We start from the raw sequence: 16,284 nt of genomic DNA, 5'->3' as shown, positions 1-16,284 counted from the left end.
TGTGGCCTGCTCAGAACTGCAGCAGCAGAATGGAGTACTTGCAAGTATGCTGCTGGCTATTGTTGTATGGTCAGTGGTGGTGATCTTGTCCTTATAAACTTCAGTATTATCACTAATACATGGGGTTTTTTCAATAATCTTACATGGCAGGTGCCCTAGCTGAAGTTCAAGGGGACTGACTGGTTTTTGCTGGTTTCTCCTGGTTCTTTCTGGAGAGAAAATCTGAACTACTTTTCTTGTACGGTGTTCCTAAACAACTTGAATAAATTGTTTCTCAATAACATTCATATCCACAAAACATGAGGTTTTTTTTCAAATCAAACATATCAAATATAAACAGCAGTTGAATTTTTTTAACCTCCTTTCCTTTTTCTAAGATATTTTTTTCCAAAGTCTCTCTCCATATGGATATAATGTTGCTTTTTTGCCAAATTTCTTTAGCATTTGGTGGTATAAGTGAGGTAATCTCCACTTTAACTAGTGCCTAAATCTAATAAATTTTACACTAAGCATAATGTAAGTTGTTATACTTCTATAAATTTTTTTTTTCATTGGTCACTAAATAGCTGAACAGTGGTACTTTGAACTTGTGTGAGATATTTTAACGTGATTCTGTGGTATCTTCACATTTCCCTCCACAATATGGAGGATTCAAATCATTGCAAATTGCTAAAAGGCACATAAACTGCACAAGACTGCTTTTCTCACAAAGCGGTGATTTATAATACCTGTGTTTGTGTTAGACCATGTCAGATGGGAAGTTTGAAAATGCTGTGAAATACAGTCTGGTTAAAGTGACCATCTGCCTTCAGCTTCTTTTACCTGTCTGCTGTGAAAACATCTAGAAGTTGTTTAGATGTAATAATATAATATCCAGTCCAGATGTGTGTGTGTGCAGTTAATATAACTTGAATTGCACATGATATTGAGGTTATACCTATTATTGGACATAGTGATTATGCAATTGAGATCAGGAAGAGAAGTATCTTTGGAAAAGTGAAAAATAGCATAAACTTCTCTTATACTAAGTGTTTTCAGTAACAGATTTGAAAGCTAGTGTGTCTTAGTATATGGAGAATTCATTAAAAAGAAACTAAGTCATCAATACCATTTTTCTTAATGGGTTTTCCTACTTCAACACTATGTGACTTAACTGTGTAGGTCTACATGACACTTAAGTTCTAACAGTCCTAATACTTTGGGAAGGATAGATAGGCAATTAAAAGTCTGTATGTTACTAGAATTAGGAAAGTGCTATTAAAATATATCTTTATTCTCTCCGTTTACTTTAACACTAAATAGGCTTCACTTGCACTTTCCGTAAGAAGCATGCTGGTATCTGCAAAATTAACTGAGAATCTAAGATACTACTTTTTTCTAGTTTATACAGGAGCAAAAGTTTGGAACCGTAATGTAGGTCGTCAGGCATAAGAGTATTTACTTTAATCTCCTTGTCTCCTTAAATGTGCTAATAAATGCTAAAGTATATACAGGAATTGCTGTTATCCTTACATTTCTCTTTTCTAACTCTTACTGTCTGTAATGATTTAGTGAGTCTGTGTATAACTTAGAGTTCTGGGTGAAGTAGTGAAGTTGATTTCTCACTAACTTGTCAATGTATTTGAAGTAGAAGTCTTTTTGCAGTCATTGCCTTTTATCACTGCAGAGCCATTGACTAATACCTTCCATCCTGGGACAATGGAGTGACTAGAGCCTGAGGGAAGATAATTTTCTGTAATAGATTTGCAAGAAGCACCGGTCTACAACAGCTGGATTTCGTAGAAGCAGACTATAGAAATCAAGTATTTGTTACTATCGTTTTAGAAAGAATGCGGGCTGAAAAGTGATGAGAGGCATTCACGTAATCAGAGAGAAAGAACAGAGAAAAGAGACATGCTTTCTAGCAGAGGATTCTTGTTTAACTGGGAGAGCAGCTGAAGAAGAAAGTGCAAAGCGTTGGAAAACAACACTTCAGTTTGGAGAAGAGTCCGCGTGCAGCAAGGAGGATCCTGGCATGCTTTGAGGACTCCAACCTTAAGCCTAAGGAGTGATCTAGACTAGTGAGAGGAAGAAATTAGGTGAACATGTTTGTCTTTTTATCTAGCTCTGTTTTTCTTGCGCTTCTGCAGTAAAGACGAGTTTGTCTCAGAATCAAGAACAAGTGTTTTGTTTGCTTTAATTAGCATATCACTGTTGAGTGAACTGTAAAATCAGCATTGCTGAGGTCAGAGTTGGAGGATAAAGTATGCATAAGCTACCTGGGAGTCAGAAGAGTCCTGGGCAAGTCCCAGGAGCCTACAGCAGAGGTGCATGAGGTAAAAGAGGAGGAGAGCCTGTGCTGGTGAGATCCCAGCCTAACCCCAGCCCAGGGAAGTGGGAGCTGCCTATTGACCCCATCTGAGGAGCTCCCAGATAGGGAGAACTCTTGGTATGTAATGCTACCCCTTGAGATTGTTGGCTGTGGGACTGTTCAAAACAATCTTACAGATAGGAGTGGAGAGTTTTCAGAACAACGCACAAAGGGCAGTTACCTGATGCTGGCTCTGTAGACCAGCTGGGAGAGGTACTATTGTGTGAAACATTTTATTTAGGTATTACCTATATCCAAGAAATGCCAAGTGTACAATTTAAGTTTGAAGAAATGAAGGCTGCAAGAAACTAGAATGATGGGAAATGAGTTGGAAGTTTTTGACTTGATCTGTGTAAGGGTCTTGTTACCTGTTCTGCCACCTTGCAGAATCAGCAGCTCCAGCTTGGCTCCCGTGATTGCCAGAGCGAGAGTGGGAGAGCTAGAAACCTGAGTGGATTTGAAAAACCTGAGCTCTTAGTGTTCACTCACCAGGGGAGGAGTAGGAAAAACATTTCACTCTGTCTTCAACTTCAGAGCACTTGTGCCACACACAGGGGGCAGTTCCTTCCTCTGATGGGACCTGAATTCAGATAAGAAACTCTAAGCCTCAGATTGTTTTGGAGTTATTTCTGTTTCTCCACAGGAGCAATTAACAATACGAAGCTCCAGTATCCTGCTCCCACTTACATAAGAGATACAGTTCCCCTAGCACTGGGTGAATATTTAAGCACTTGTTACTACCACCACCACTACTACCCCATTTCAGCGGTCTATAGATACTAATGTTGTTTTGCATCTGTGGCTTTGAAGGAAAGGAGAGGGGTGAGAAAGACATAAAGTAGAAGTTCAGGGTGAGGAGAACTAGTAACATACTGCTTCAGTTTACCTATCAGTGAGAAAGCTGGCGTGAAGACTCTGAAGAATAGCCTAGCGTTGGCCCTAAGGTAATTTCGGCAGCATTTTTTCCTTTAGTCAGGCTGACTGCTTCAGTGCAATTTATAAGCTATTAAACAATTTAGGTTTTTCCTCAGTAAGATGTATGGATATCTAAATATCTCTTGAGAATAAGGAAACCAAGAAGTACATTAACAACTGTTAGTGAAGGTTTTTAATCTTTCATTCTACACCACTGTTGAGACCTAGGACATTAGCAGGAATGCTGTAAGGCAACATTGTTCCGATCAGGAAAAATAGCTGATATATTACAACGCTCTAGTTTCCCTAATGAATTCTAAAAGTACTTTAAATTTCACATATTAACTAATGTGCATTATTCTTGACCCCTGCAAGTCTGTAATAGCTGCTAAACAGCAGTGTATATCAACAATTAAAATGCCTGCTTGAGGCATGTGCTAAAAATGTTGGTAGAAGAGAAGCAGTGCTGCTGCTTAATGCAGGGGGGGAAAAAACCCAGGAATTAAAATGGGTAGATCTTCCCATTTGTGAGTAATTTATTAATCATTTGAACTCCTAGTAGGTTCTTCCATTGGGAAAAACAAAGTCTGATTTTGTAGAAAACTTGAACTTATTTCAGAAGTCTGTTGTATCAAGCTGATTGTGGAGAATTGTCCCTGCATTGTTATCAGCCAAGCACATGAAAAGCAGAATATGGATGTTTTAATTCCCCACCCCACAGTAGATGTCACAGCAGCAAAAGTGTCCTTTGCCATGTGGCTTAAGCATATTGCCAGCACATTGCACAGAAGGGGGCCCTGTTCACTGAAGGGAACATCCCCTGTTCAGGGCCTCCTTTTGCCATTTCTCAAACTACCAGTGTGGCTTGAGTGTGCCTTTAGCTATCCCAGGAAATATTTACTGGAAAACTAAATTGAATACGTGACAGTATTTGTTTTGCTAGTTACAGTGAAATAACCCATCAGACAAACCAGATCACGTTAAATGCTCGTACAAAATATATAGAATCATAAAGGTTGGAAAAAACCTCTAAGATCATCTAGTCCAACTGTCAACCCAACACCTCCATACCTACTAAACCATGTCCTGAAGTGCCATGTCTACACGTTTTTTGAACTCCTCCAGGGATGGTGACTCCACCACCTCTCTGCGCAGCCTGTTCCAGTGCTTGACCACCCTTTCAGTAAAGAAATTTTTCCTAATATCCAGTCTAAACCTCTCGTGACGCAACTTGAGGCCATTTCCTCTCGTCCGATTGCTAGTTACTTGGGAGAAGAGACTAACACCCACCTCACCACAACCTCCTTTCAGGTAGTTGTAGAGAGCGATAAGATCTCCCCTGAGCCTCCACTTCTCCAGACTAAACAATCCCAGTTCCCTTCCTACTAGGCAGAGGACCTGTAGAGCTTGCAGGCGCAATCAACAGAAATATAAAAGGCATGTCTCTCAGCTGACATTGCTGTTCACTTCAAACCACTGTGTCTGGAATGGTAATACCTGAAAGTCTGACAAGAAGGTTTTTAGTGTTCCAGGTGTTAACAGGTGTGGGTAAACCACACCTGAGCTGGGGGACCAGAACTGCCTGCAAAATCTTGGTACATGGCCAGGCTTCTCCTCTGTCACAGCTGCACACATGCACTACTCCCCTGAGGGTAACCTGGCTGTGCAGTCTCGAAAGGAGCAGAGGTATATTAGGAAATTTTACTTCACTGAAAGAGTTATTAAGCATTGGAACAGGCTGCCTAGGGAAGTGGTTGAGTCGCCATCCCTGGAGGTATTTAAAGGGCGTTTGGATGAGGTGCTTAGGGACGTGGTGTAGTGGTGGTCTTGGTAGTGTTAGGTTTACGGTTGGACTCGATGATCTTAAAGGTCTTTTCCAACCTATATGATTCTGTGATTCTGTGAGTGAGTCCTTGCCCCAGCCAGTTCAGCTGTGGAGCATGCGCAGTCAGCTTGAAGAGGGCCTGCAAAGTGATTTTATTCCCGAAGTCATGCAGAGTGAAATGTCTGGTCTTTCTTCCAGTCAGGCCTCTGCCTGGCATGTCAGACCTTGCTCCTGTCCCTGCACCAGTGTGGCTATCTCATAGTCAGATAGCAACTAGAAAGAGAACAACTTGTTGCAGTCTTAGTTGTTGTTAAATGTTTGAAGTACTGTAACTCTCTCAGTGGTCCTTTGGGGCCCAGAGAAACACCTTTTCACACGTTCCTCTTGCATGCATCCATATATCCATGTAACTTGCTAATCGTACTTTATATGAGCCTGTGGCTGGTGCCACTACATCGATAAGACCAGGCTCAGTAGCAACCTGTTACTCTGAATTGATAATAGGTATGAAGCATCTTCTCCTTCAGATGTCTTCTTCATTAGAGGTACAGGAAAGGCTGCAGCTGAACAATACAGTGAATCTGGGTTTTGGGCAGCACCATCAAAAAAATTTGCAACTGCACAACAGAAAGTACAGATCAAGTATAAACTGCCTTTGCTAGTTCAAATTTGTTCCAGAAATATTGACAGAAAAAATTGTAGAGCAGACTGTAGATGGGATCAGGTACTGTTAGTCAGCAGAGCTGTGATCTGCTGCACTGGGTAGTTTGTCATATCTTAGCTAGTGTGAAAACAACAGGTACGGTGAATCCTCTGCAGTGTCATTTGATTTGGCAGATAGGCTGGTATATGCCAGTTTGATCCAGATTGAATTTGTGATGCTCAGTGACCCAGTATTGTACCCAGTACCCAAGATCCAAATTTAATGAACATAGACCCACTTCTTAGGGAGTTCATTAGTATTGCACAGTTAAAGAAAGATGAATAGCATTCTGTTTTGAACGTATTGCATGTATTGGTATGCTGTATATATCATTTATGTAAACCTTATAAAACTAATGTAAAAGTCATGTAGTTCTGTCACATACTCTTAAAACTTTAATTCAATTTTTTCTTATTAGTAAATCAAGCCTTGACACCACTTTCCTCTGTTTCTCATGGAAACCTAGCAATTTCTAGCCCAAATTTCTAACAAATTTAAGTTCAACATTTCTTCTACCAAGAGGTGACTTCCTGCCTTGATGTCATTTCATCTTGTAATTTACTGGCTTTTCTAAAACATCTTGAAGCATACTGGAATGTCTGAAGCAAAATGTTGACTTAAAATACAACTTCTAAATGCTGATAAATTATTTTCTAGGTTCTTTGTAGCTTTGCATTTCACTGCTGTTATATCTCCAAAACAAATTCTTCCCAAACCTGTTTTACTGAATGGAAAAAAGATTTATTGTATAAAATTTCTACCAATAAATAAAGAAAAATGTAAGCTGGCAGGGCTGGGAATTTGGGGAAGGAGGAGGTGGGAGGATGGGGAGTGCCAAGATAGCACATCTTGCTATCGGGAGCACTGAAGTTTTCTGATAAAGAAACAGAAGTAGTAGAGGAACATAATATTCCAGGAAAACGTTGCATGATACTGAGGAGGAGATCTTGCAGCTGATTGCCAGACAGGGTGATCTCACTCCCATGTTCCTAGCAGTACCACAGTATCACCCGCACCGTCACAACAGCTCTAATGGCCCAATACCTGCACAATAAGGTAATGCTCATTGAAAGCTAACTAGAAAGACAGTGGACAACTTGCTATGCTAGAGTATTTAACTGACTTACCACACCATTAGGCAGGCAGAAGAGCCAATAAACTGAGGGAGTATTCAGTTAAATCATCTGGGAATGTGAGGAGGATGAAGGGCTTCCCTTTTTTGGCAGGAGTGAGCTAGTACATTTCATGAAAGAATATACCTGCTTGGAAAGAGTGTGCATATTTTACCCCCTTGGAGTGCAACATTTTGAAGGAATCTTAAGTCTTTTTTGTGCTCCAGCGGAGATGGCAGTCTTACCAGTATCCATACAGAGTCGGTGATGTGTTTTGTGTTATTTTTGATATTTTATGATGAAACAGAGATGTTCTTAGTTAATATTCTCATGAGCAAAGCCATTATTCAGTGAATGAACATCCTAGAAGGATGTTGGGTTTGGCTATTTGCAATTTAATCTCTAATTTATTAAAAACAATGACACAGTAATAGAAGAGTTAGTAAAAATCAGAGTTAAAAGCTTTGACAAAATCATCTTAGCTTTCAATATAACTTAATGTAGCCCACAACATATGTATTAACATACATATTAAGATAATCTGTGAATATCTAACTTTAAAAGCCACCACATAAGTAAGAGAATACCAAGTCCTACTTACAGCCTTCTTGGTTAGCACAGTCAATGTTTTACAAGCTAAATTATTTCTTTAGTTGTTAAGATGCCCAATGATGCATCTCGAAAAAAGTTTTTGGTGTTTGGGTTGTTCTGGCAAATCCGACCAGGATTACAAGGTAGGTGAATTCCAAGCATTACTTTGCAGCACTGGGTATTTAAACTGTAGTTGTACTCCACTATATTGGCACAGGGGTACCTCCACACACAAAGTATACTCCTGTGAGAAAAATGAAGGCAGTTTGACTTTTCTCAGAGAAATCAGATGCTGTTCCTTTTCCAACTCCTTATTTTGATGTACGGTTTTGAATTTTCTAAATTGCCCATACAGGTTACATTTTTTGCCCACTTTTCATCTTACGTTTTTTATTGCATGCTACCTTTTTTTAAAACAATAGCTCATATTTAGATCTCTAGTGAGAATGTTATTCTTCATCACTGTCTGAGACTATCTCCTGCAGTGCTTCCTGTAACAGAAATTAATTTGAGTGACACCATTTTCAAAGGACTTTTTTCAAACCAAATCCAGGTAGAGTTGCTGTACTGTACCCATTAGGCACTGGTGAAGGAAGGCTTGAAGTTTTCTTTGCTCACTGCTAATCCTTGGTATCTCCTATTACAGCCTCCCAGAGCTACCCAGAATCTCTACAGAGCTATAAATCTACCATCTGACATTAGTTGTCAGAATGGGTAATATTTGTAAACTAGAAGAAGCTGGAGAGAGAACTTGATTCAAACAACAAAGGCCTGGTTTAGCTTTAAAAATATTAATATGTTGATGGACATGTATTTTTTGTCTGAATTCTGGCTTGTTCCCCTGTTGGGAGGTTATTCAAATGCAGTCGTCTAGAAAGGGGTGAGGTTGTTCAGGAAGGGTGAATAGATGATCATGTTTCTGTTTGTTTACAATATGATTAAGAGATGATATGCCAGGGCGCATCTGTGCATTTTCCATTATGGAAGTGTCAGGTAACAGTCTGGCATTCCACATATTGAAAAGGATATTTAATTTTCTGTTGTCTTCTACAAATCAATGACGAGAGTATTTGTTATGTGATATAAAACTGCCACTGTCATATTTGCCTTTTGAAGAAATAGTCAATGTTGTGTGTTGTAAATGTCTTCTTATAAAAACTGCGTGGATTATTTTTAAACAACTTGAAGTTAATAAAATAGCAAGTAATATTTTAGAGGCATCGTTTACTTATCTGTTATTTAGTTATATAAGCCAAATTGTAGATTCAACTTTTCAGTTTTGCATTATCCAATTTAATTATTATCTGTATCTAATTAGTTCAGTGCAGAGAAAATTAGTTCAGTGCACAGTCTTTCATTTAGCTTTATTGCTACACTGTTTTTGAAATATCCCAATCAAATGTTTAATTGTTAAGAAATAACCATTTTTAATGAGTTGGGCTGGGTTTTTTGTTATTAAACTTTCCTGTTGGTCTAAATATCAGGAAAATACAGCCTTGCCAAATGGATGATTTTAGCAAAATTTACAAAATATCCTTGTTGACACATTGTAGTAATTTCTGAATTTATCTTAACTTTTCTATGACTTGCTGACTTCAAAAACTTTCTTTCAATTTAGGTATACATTGAGTGTTTACTTCAGAGCACTGAAGCTGTTAAAATTATTTTTAAAGTTTTCAGAATAGTTTCTCACTGTTAGAATAGTGCGCAGGTGTGCTAAATTTTAAAGCAGAAAGTCACTGAAGCTGTACAGAATTTAATTATATCTCACTTTACTGTTGTGTTAGTTAAAATACATTTTGGAGCTGTCAGTTGGAATTGGTGGATTTCTGTGAAGACGTTTTTGTGAAGAGCGTTAAAAGCATGCTGTTCATCCAACTGCAGGATCTCTTTCTGCACACCAAGGCTGTGCAAATAAACATTCTCTGTGCATTTTTCTGCATATTAGATTCCTGGTTCATCCTGTAATCCCAGATACAACATTGGATGAGTTCATGAGGAAATATGTGAGGTGTCTGACATTTATTCCTGCGACACTAAATATTGTCCTGTTTGTCATAGCATGAGCATGAAGTAAAAACACACACTCCAGCTTGCCAATATGGGGCTAGTGCTATTTGTTGCTCTTAAGGCTGTGTTCTTGGCAGCGTGCTATGCCAGGGCCAGGGAGGAGCACCAGGACAGAAAATTCAATGTTCCTGCACAGATGTATGAGACAAATTGCCAGAGGGTAAACACCTGAGTTTTACAGGCCTACTATGGACAATTGCTCACTCTTGTATCAAGCGTACATAAAAGATGTTGCCGTGTATCCCGTGTTAAGATAATACAACTGCAAAACTTGGAACATCTCCCTGAAAATTTAATCATCTTGTCTGTCCAATGTAAGGTATTAATGACCACAAATTGTTTTTCAATCTATATGTTCTCAGGTCTCACATCCTTTAACCTTGTTAGTCAAGTACTGGGCTGGCATCTTCCAAATTGGTTGGAGAACAGTTTTCCTGGTTTACCAGCTGAAGGACATTGCCACAGAACTAATTTATCTAAATAAATTGTTATCATAGTGAAATTCCTATGGAAAGGAGTCAAATCCCTGTTCTGTTACCAAACTCAGCATCACCCTTCTCTCCGTTATGGAAGGAGTTTACAGAAAGCTGTGGACTAGGTGTGTATGTATGTCTGTGGGACAAACCTTCCACATCGGACTTCAGAGGTGTGCCTGGGGCAGCGTAGGTAGTCTTGCAGGGTTGTAATGCTGTTGGAAGGCAGCAAGCTGTTTCAAAATGCCCTTTTCAAACCATTGCCTTCCAAACTGCTTACGGCTGCTATGGGAGTATTCTCATTAGAGCATAACTTGACTGTATTTGGTACCAAATTTAAGTCCTGATTTATGATGTCAATGCTATAAGCTGGTTGCTTGTAAAAGACTAAACACATTTAGTCTGCAGACTCTACTTTGTTACTCTACCAATTTTAGGAGCTACTGAAAAAAATCAGGTCAATTTGCAATAATTTAGAAGTTTACTTCTTATCAGAGTAGGGATGGGGGTTGTGGGTATTTGGAGTTTAAAGTATACGTGAACATTTATTTAAATACTTGCTGTAGTTTTCTTTTGCAAGTTTAAAACAAGATTTGGGAAAGGTTTAGGTTTGCTTTGTTTAAAACAAGGGTTATGTTGCCCTTTGAGTTCCTTTGCTTATTAGATGTTTCTATTTTAATGTAGCACTGTATTTCTTAAAAGGCTGCCATTGGGATGCAAAACAGACTGGAGACAAACAGACTGCTTTTAAATTAATAGAAAAAAAATGGTTTTTTCAACATTATTTATTTTCAGCTAACTATAAATTAAGGCCTTAAGACAATAGAAGCAACAAATACTGGACTTTTTTTCACTGCTTTTTTCCCTATGGCTCTTTCAGTGAACTAAACTTAAATTGAAATTATAAGAATGAAGTTTTCCTTCGACCTTTAGTTGTACTTTGCAATCATATTTTAGTGATCATTTTAACAGATCAAGAGCTGAATAAATTTTTATTTTCAATAATTTTTCCTGTGCTATTTTTCACATGCATACACCATGCTCTGTTGCAACTTTGTAATGTCTTCTCTTCCTGTCTCTTCATTTGGAATACCACTAAGTATATTTCCCATTAGCATTCTGTAGATGAAATTTGTCTAAAAATAACTTTTATACATTTGTAATTACAAGTGGTTTTTTTTAATTTTAATATCATTATGAATTACACTTGTAGTTTATTTAAATATCTTGATAATTCATTTAAATATGTGTTTTTTAAAACTGTAGTTCTCTTTTAAAAAGATTTCTCCATCACATGAACTGGTGGGCCTCCTAGTACTGGGTATTACAAAGGAAAAATAATTAATGCAAAGGCAAAGGAAATATGAATTGTACAAGTTTTTTCACAGAGTTGTCAGATATTTAAAGTTCTAAATTCAGTCTTTTGGAAAGTTTAATTGTTTGTTTATGAGGTTACAGATATTTGGTTATTATCTGTATGTTTGTTTTTTAATAGCAGCCAAGCAAAATTCCTTTTTAAAATGCAAATTAGGCTAATGGAAGCCTGCAACATACTGCTGAATCATTTTCCCTAAATATTAAGAAGGAATCCTGTACGTGCTTAACTTCTCCACTCAAAAGTGTTATGCACTATGGCTCTGAAACTGGAAATTACAAGGAGTGGGCACAAAATAATGAGGAAAATACATGTTTTAAGTTGTTTGTTATGTTAATAGATATGCTGCCATGAGGATATACTGCTTTTCTCCGAAGACAGAAATGATTCATGGGATGTTATCTCTCTTTTCTGAATTTGCAAATAAAAAATGCAGCACTATGTTACTGATGTTCTTCCTCCGTACTTCTGTCAGAGTTAGCTTTGCATTTGATTTCATAATACTCATTTTAATGTTTTTGGAATAGCTATGAAGCTGCAGTTCACAGTACACAAACAGTGAAAGGTGTTTATATCTTAATTAGAACAATACTCACATTCTCAAGAGATTTTTTGTTTCTTCTAGCAGAGGACTAATACTTAGTTGTGGTTTCTTTTTCGGTTTTGATGGTTTTTTCCTCCCCATGAGTGAGGAAGTTTTCATATCTAGACTGACTAGAGCTGTCGTACTAGCCTTTCCGAAAGAACAAGAGCTGACAAAATAGATCACATTCAGTCTTTTGCGTTTCCAAAGGTACTGTTTAATACAACCGAATGAGGGATGAAAATATGTCAAGACTGTCCCCTAAAGTGTTCTGGAAAGTCTTTTTGTAGACTGGAGCTCCATTCTTTAATGAACTAGCTACACTGAGTATTTCAGGTCCCTGTGTTTTGTTGATTGTCCTCACTGAAATCTAGTTGCTGTGGAATAGATTTAAATAAAAAGGTGGCTTTGTTGCATAAATTAGTAATTTTGCTAGTCTTTGGCTTAATTATTTAGTAAAAGAACTGTTCCTCACTTTTAAGAAATAATCAACTGGCAGTGAGATATTATTTCTTCATAGACCTTTTTTCTATGGGATCTTTGCTATTGATTTAGGTCTCGGCAAACTCACAGTATCTGGGCTGGCTCTAAAAACCTGCTTGTCCTGCCACATTCTTTAATACATCATCTGCGGTTGTGTGTATGTGTTTCATATGTGTAAATTATAGCTATCAGACTGTTAATTTCATTTTTCAATTGGTAGATACCATCAGTTTCCATAGATGCAGTGTTACAAATGGATGAATTCGAATGTTTTCAGCTGTGAATGTTGTGCTATAGATTCCCTCCATGTCTTCATTTATCTTTATTTCCCAGTTAGCACTACATGTATACTTCTTATCCACTACTTGTTAAATACGTACAACTTTTTTCTTCTTTTGCTGAGTAAGACTCTTTCAGCTTTCTTTAATTCCCAATTCCCCTTTTCTCTAGCTAATAGTATCATTAATGCCTAAAATAGTGCTGTATCTCTGAAGGCTGAAATCATCATGAAGTAAGCAAGTGAAACTCAAGCTCCATACATTTGTATAGCTTTTAATGGAAATGTGCTAAGATCTCTTCCAACTGGGCATTTTTAGTCTTGAGTGCTTCCTCATCCAAACTGTGTGCTAATGTAGACTGCATGGAAAGCAGTGTTATGCCTGAGAAACTGCTTTTTATTTTGTATTAGGCTCCATTTAGTGCCCTTTAACTCCCTCAGCAGGCCACATTTGAGTTTCAATAGCAAAATATTCAGGAAATGCTTTCAACTCATCCCATTTTTGCTTGTTAGGGATTTAGACCCCAGGCTGAATCCCAGGGCTTCAGCCTTACCGCCCTGGAGTATTACTCCTACCACCCTATACTGAACAGAAAAACCCACCTAACAGCACTGTGAGGAAGCACTCAGTCAAGCAGCAGCAGTGTATCTTTTGGTCCCACTGGTGCAGCAGAAAGGAAAAACAGGGTAACAGAAGACTGCTCACTTTCCATTTTGATTCGGACTCCCCTCCTGACTTCACACCCCGTCTTGTCCACCCCCCTAAAAGCTGAGAAAGGGGAGGTCAGGTGTCACTCAGCCAGCCTACGAATCAAGCAGTCTGGGCTCCTGAGAATTGTTTCTGGGAAAACAGCAATAAGAATGTCTGTATAAATAAAAATTGCTTTGTATTTCAGTGTCGCTTACAAGTTTGACTGTTAATCTTTGGATTTATTTCTTTTGGATATACATAGTTCAAGTCAGTATTTATCAAAGGTCTTTCTTGCTATATGCTACTTCTCTATACTCTCAGAAGTAAAGGGACTTTACTTTGTTAAATTACTGCTTTTTGCTAAAAGATAAACGATCATTTTATTAATTTTTCATGATTGCAAGTGGATGCATTCTCTTCTTAATGAAACCCCACCTAGCAATGAAAAGGACACTTATTTAAGAGATACCCCCTTTGCATATATTTCTCTGCTTGAAATTTGATCAAATGATCAAGGAGGATTTTGAAGGTGTTTCTACAGCTCGTTATGAATTCTATGTAATGCAAAGTCTCAACTTTATTTTTGTCTCAGAAGTACATGTCTGATATAAAATTCCCTTTTGGCAAGGAAAAGTGATTTTAGGATTCCAGAAATCCAAATTCTTTTGCTTATGGCTATGTCCCAGTTGAAGCATAAGATTTTCCGTGGAGATCTTTCACAACCAGGAACATGATTCTTTTGGCAGGGTATCGTGCACATCAGCTTCCTGTTTAAACTGGTTAATTCTCCAGAGATGCTAAGAAATGTGTTGTTCAGCCTGGCAGTACTAATCCAAAGAGACATAAAAGGAAGGAACGAGACCCCTACGTTTGGAAGCATGAAAGTGTAGAAGCTGGTGCAGTGAGATTTGGTTAATCAGTTAAGGATTTCTTTTTATAAAAAAGCAGACACTTGAATATTTCAAAATCATATAACAACGTATAATGTACTTTGGTAATCTCTCGTTCACACAATGGATTTCTTTATTTTGGGATGTGAGAGGAAAGTAAATCAACTCATTATTTTCAAACAGTCTTATACTTTGTTTTCGTTCCTTGTTCAGAAGAATGGGAGAAATAAAATTAACAGTACTTTGTTCTTTGCACCTACAGCTGACAGTAAATAACAGCAATTAAAAAATCAATTGTGTGAACTAACTACTGTTCGTTCATTTAAAAGCAAGCGCTGTACTTTTTGTCTAGACCTGAAAAAAAGTTGAGTCCTTTAGCCCCATTTTTTCCCCTGTTAAATAGTGGTCTGTGTTAATAAGCAATGAGATACTTTGATTCATGGACATTATCTCTGTCTACCCTTCCAGGGGTCACAAGCGCAAACTGGATGAAGATGATGCTGCCAGTGAATCCAGTAAAGAATCTAGCAATGAAGATGAGGAAGGAAGCAGTTCTGAAGCGGATGAAATGGCAGCAGCACTTGAAGCTGAATTGAACGACTTTATGTGACATTCATGCAGAAGACGGAATTTGTAATTATATTTTACTTCTCATAAACAGATCGGACTTCAGATGAGTCCTTTATGTCAGTACTCAATGTTTTTCCAAAATGTGTGTGTATATTTTGCAAAGCAACACAAGAGGTGACACATTATTTTACAAAATCGGAAATAGATGTTTTTAAGGTGTTTTACTAAAGGAAAATATACTTTTTTAAACAAAAAAAGTATTAAATGGGACTTGGTGTGCTATGCCAAAGACATGTTAGGGAGCTCTGCAGAACCTTCATATACAGGACTGATACAAAGGTTTGTGATTAAAAATACAGCAACTTTTTAAAAATATTGCCATCTGTGGTTTATGGGTAACTGTCTTCAAAAAAGAGGAGATAAAGGAGATGGAATTGTCTGGGTAGTACAGCAGGAACCTGATGAACTGGTCATCCTTTTCCACAAATAAATGCTATCAAATATAAAAGGATTTTTAAAATAAAAAAGAACAATTTATATTTGTATAGAAACAGAGAATGTGATATGCAAGCTTTGTGGACTCTGCACTTGACCCACCTGTCATTTGCTTCTAAGAGAATACATAATGATCAAAACTCATGTTTTTAAGTTACTTTGTGGAATAGTTGGGTTCTTTAGGAACATTGTTTAGATTTTTAACTTTTCTTCTCTGTAACCAGAAATTTAGCACAGCATACTGTGTGATCCTGTACTGCCATAAGAAGCATATTCACCCATTCGTGTTGTCTTGGAAAGAACGAGTGCTACTTCAGTCTAGATAGGATTTAATTTCTTTGACAAGAGATCTGATGTAAAGTTTTTGTATATTCTATTTCATATTTGACCCACAAAACAGATTTTCTTTCATTTAATAAAAATCCATTTTGTACGCTTTGTTTCCCTTTCCTGTTCATTTGCTTCCATTGAATACAAGGCACCTTTCAGTATTATCTTTCCTTTACTCTGCATGAAAATAATGAAAAGCATTGAATGCAACCGCAAATTTGTAGATTCTGACAGGTAACTGAGGCAGAGAAGAGAAACACTGGCTCAGAAGATTCCCTTTTCTTTGGTATGTGAACTCTTACATTCTGACATTTTCTCGAGTTTCTTTGGCCTCTGAAGATACCGTAAGAGTTATTGCTCTAGTATTGAATTTATGAGGCTAGAACCATGGTTTATTCTCAATTGTTAGCAACTAGAGAGACAAATCCTTTGAAAACATGTTAGCAAAAGAAGACTCATTAATTCAGATGTCATGGTTAAAAGGAAGTATTTTCTGGTGCACAAATACTTAATTTTGCCACTTAGCAGTAAAACAGAGTATTTCAATAGAA

General features: G+C 37.6%; 1 protein-coding gene across 3 annotated transcripts in view; it reads left to right on the top strand.

Moving 5' to 3' along the window:
• CTDP1 (CTD phosphatase subunit 1) overlaps positions 1-15,841 on the top strand; it is a 125,567-nt gene extending 109,726 nt beyond the window's left edge. For 2 of the 3 annotated variants that reach the window (XM_075493643.1, XM_075493640.1), the window contains one exon: positions 14,807-15,841. In XM_075493643.1, the coding sequence (XP_075349758.1) occupies positions 14,807-14,830 (24 nt within the window). In that variant the 3' untranslated portion in view covers positions 14,831-15,841. Of the gene's footprint in view, positions 1-1,824; positions 1,976-14,806 lie in introns of those variants that run through there. The other variant, XM_075493642.1, reaches the window with a different exon arrangement.
• Positions 15,842-16,284: the final 443 nt, after the last annotated feature.

Source organism: Mycteria americana, chromosome 2, assembly GCF_035582795.1.
Source record: "Mycteria americana isolate JAX WOST 10 ecotype Jacksonville Zoo and Gardens chromosome 2, USCA_MyAme_1.0, whole genome shotgun sequence".
Classification (NCBI taxonomy): domain Eukaryota; kingdom Metazoa; phylum Chordata; class Aves; order Ciconiiformes; family Ciconiidae; genus Mycteria; species Mycteria americana.
This window is presented reverse-complemented; position numbering and strand designations above follow the sequence as displayed.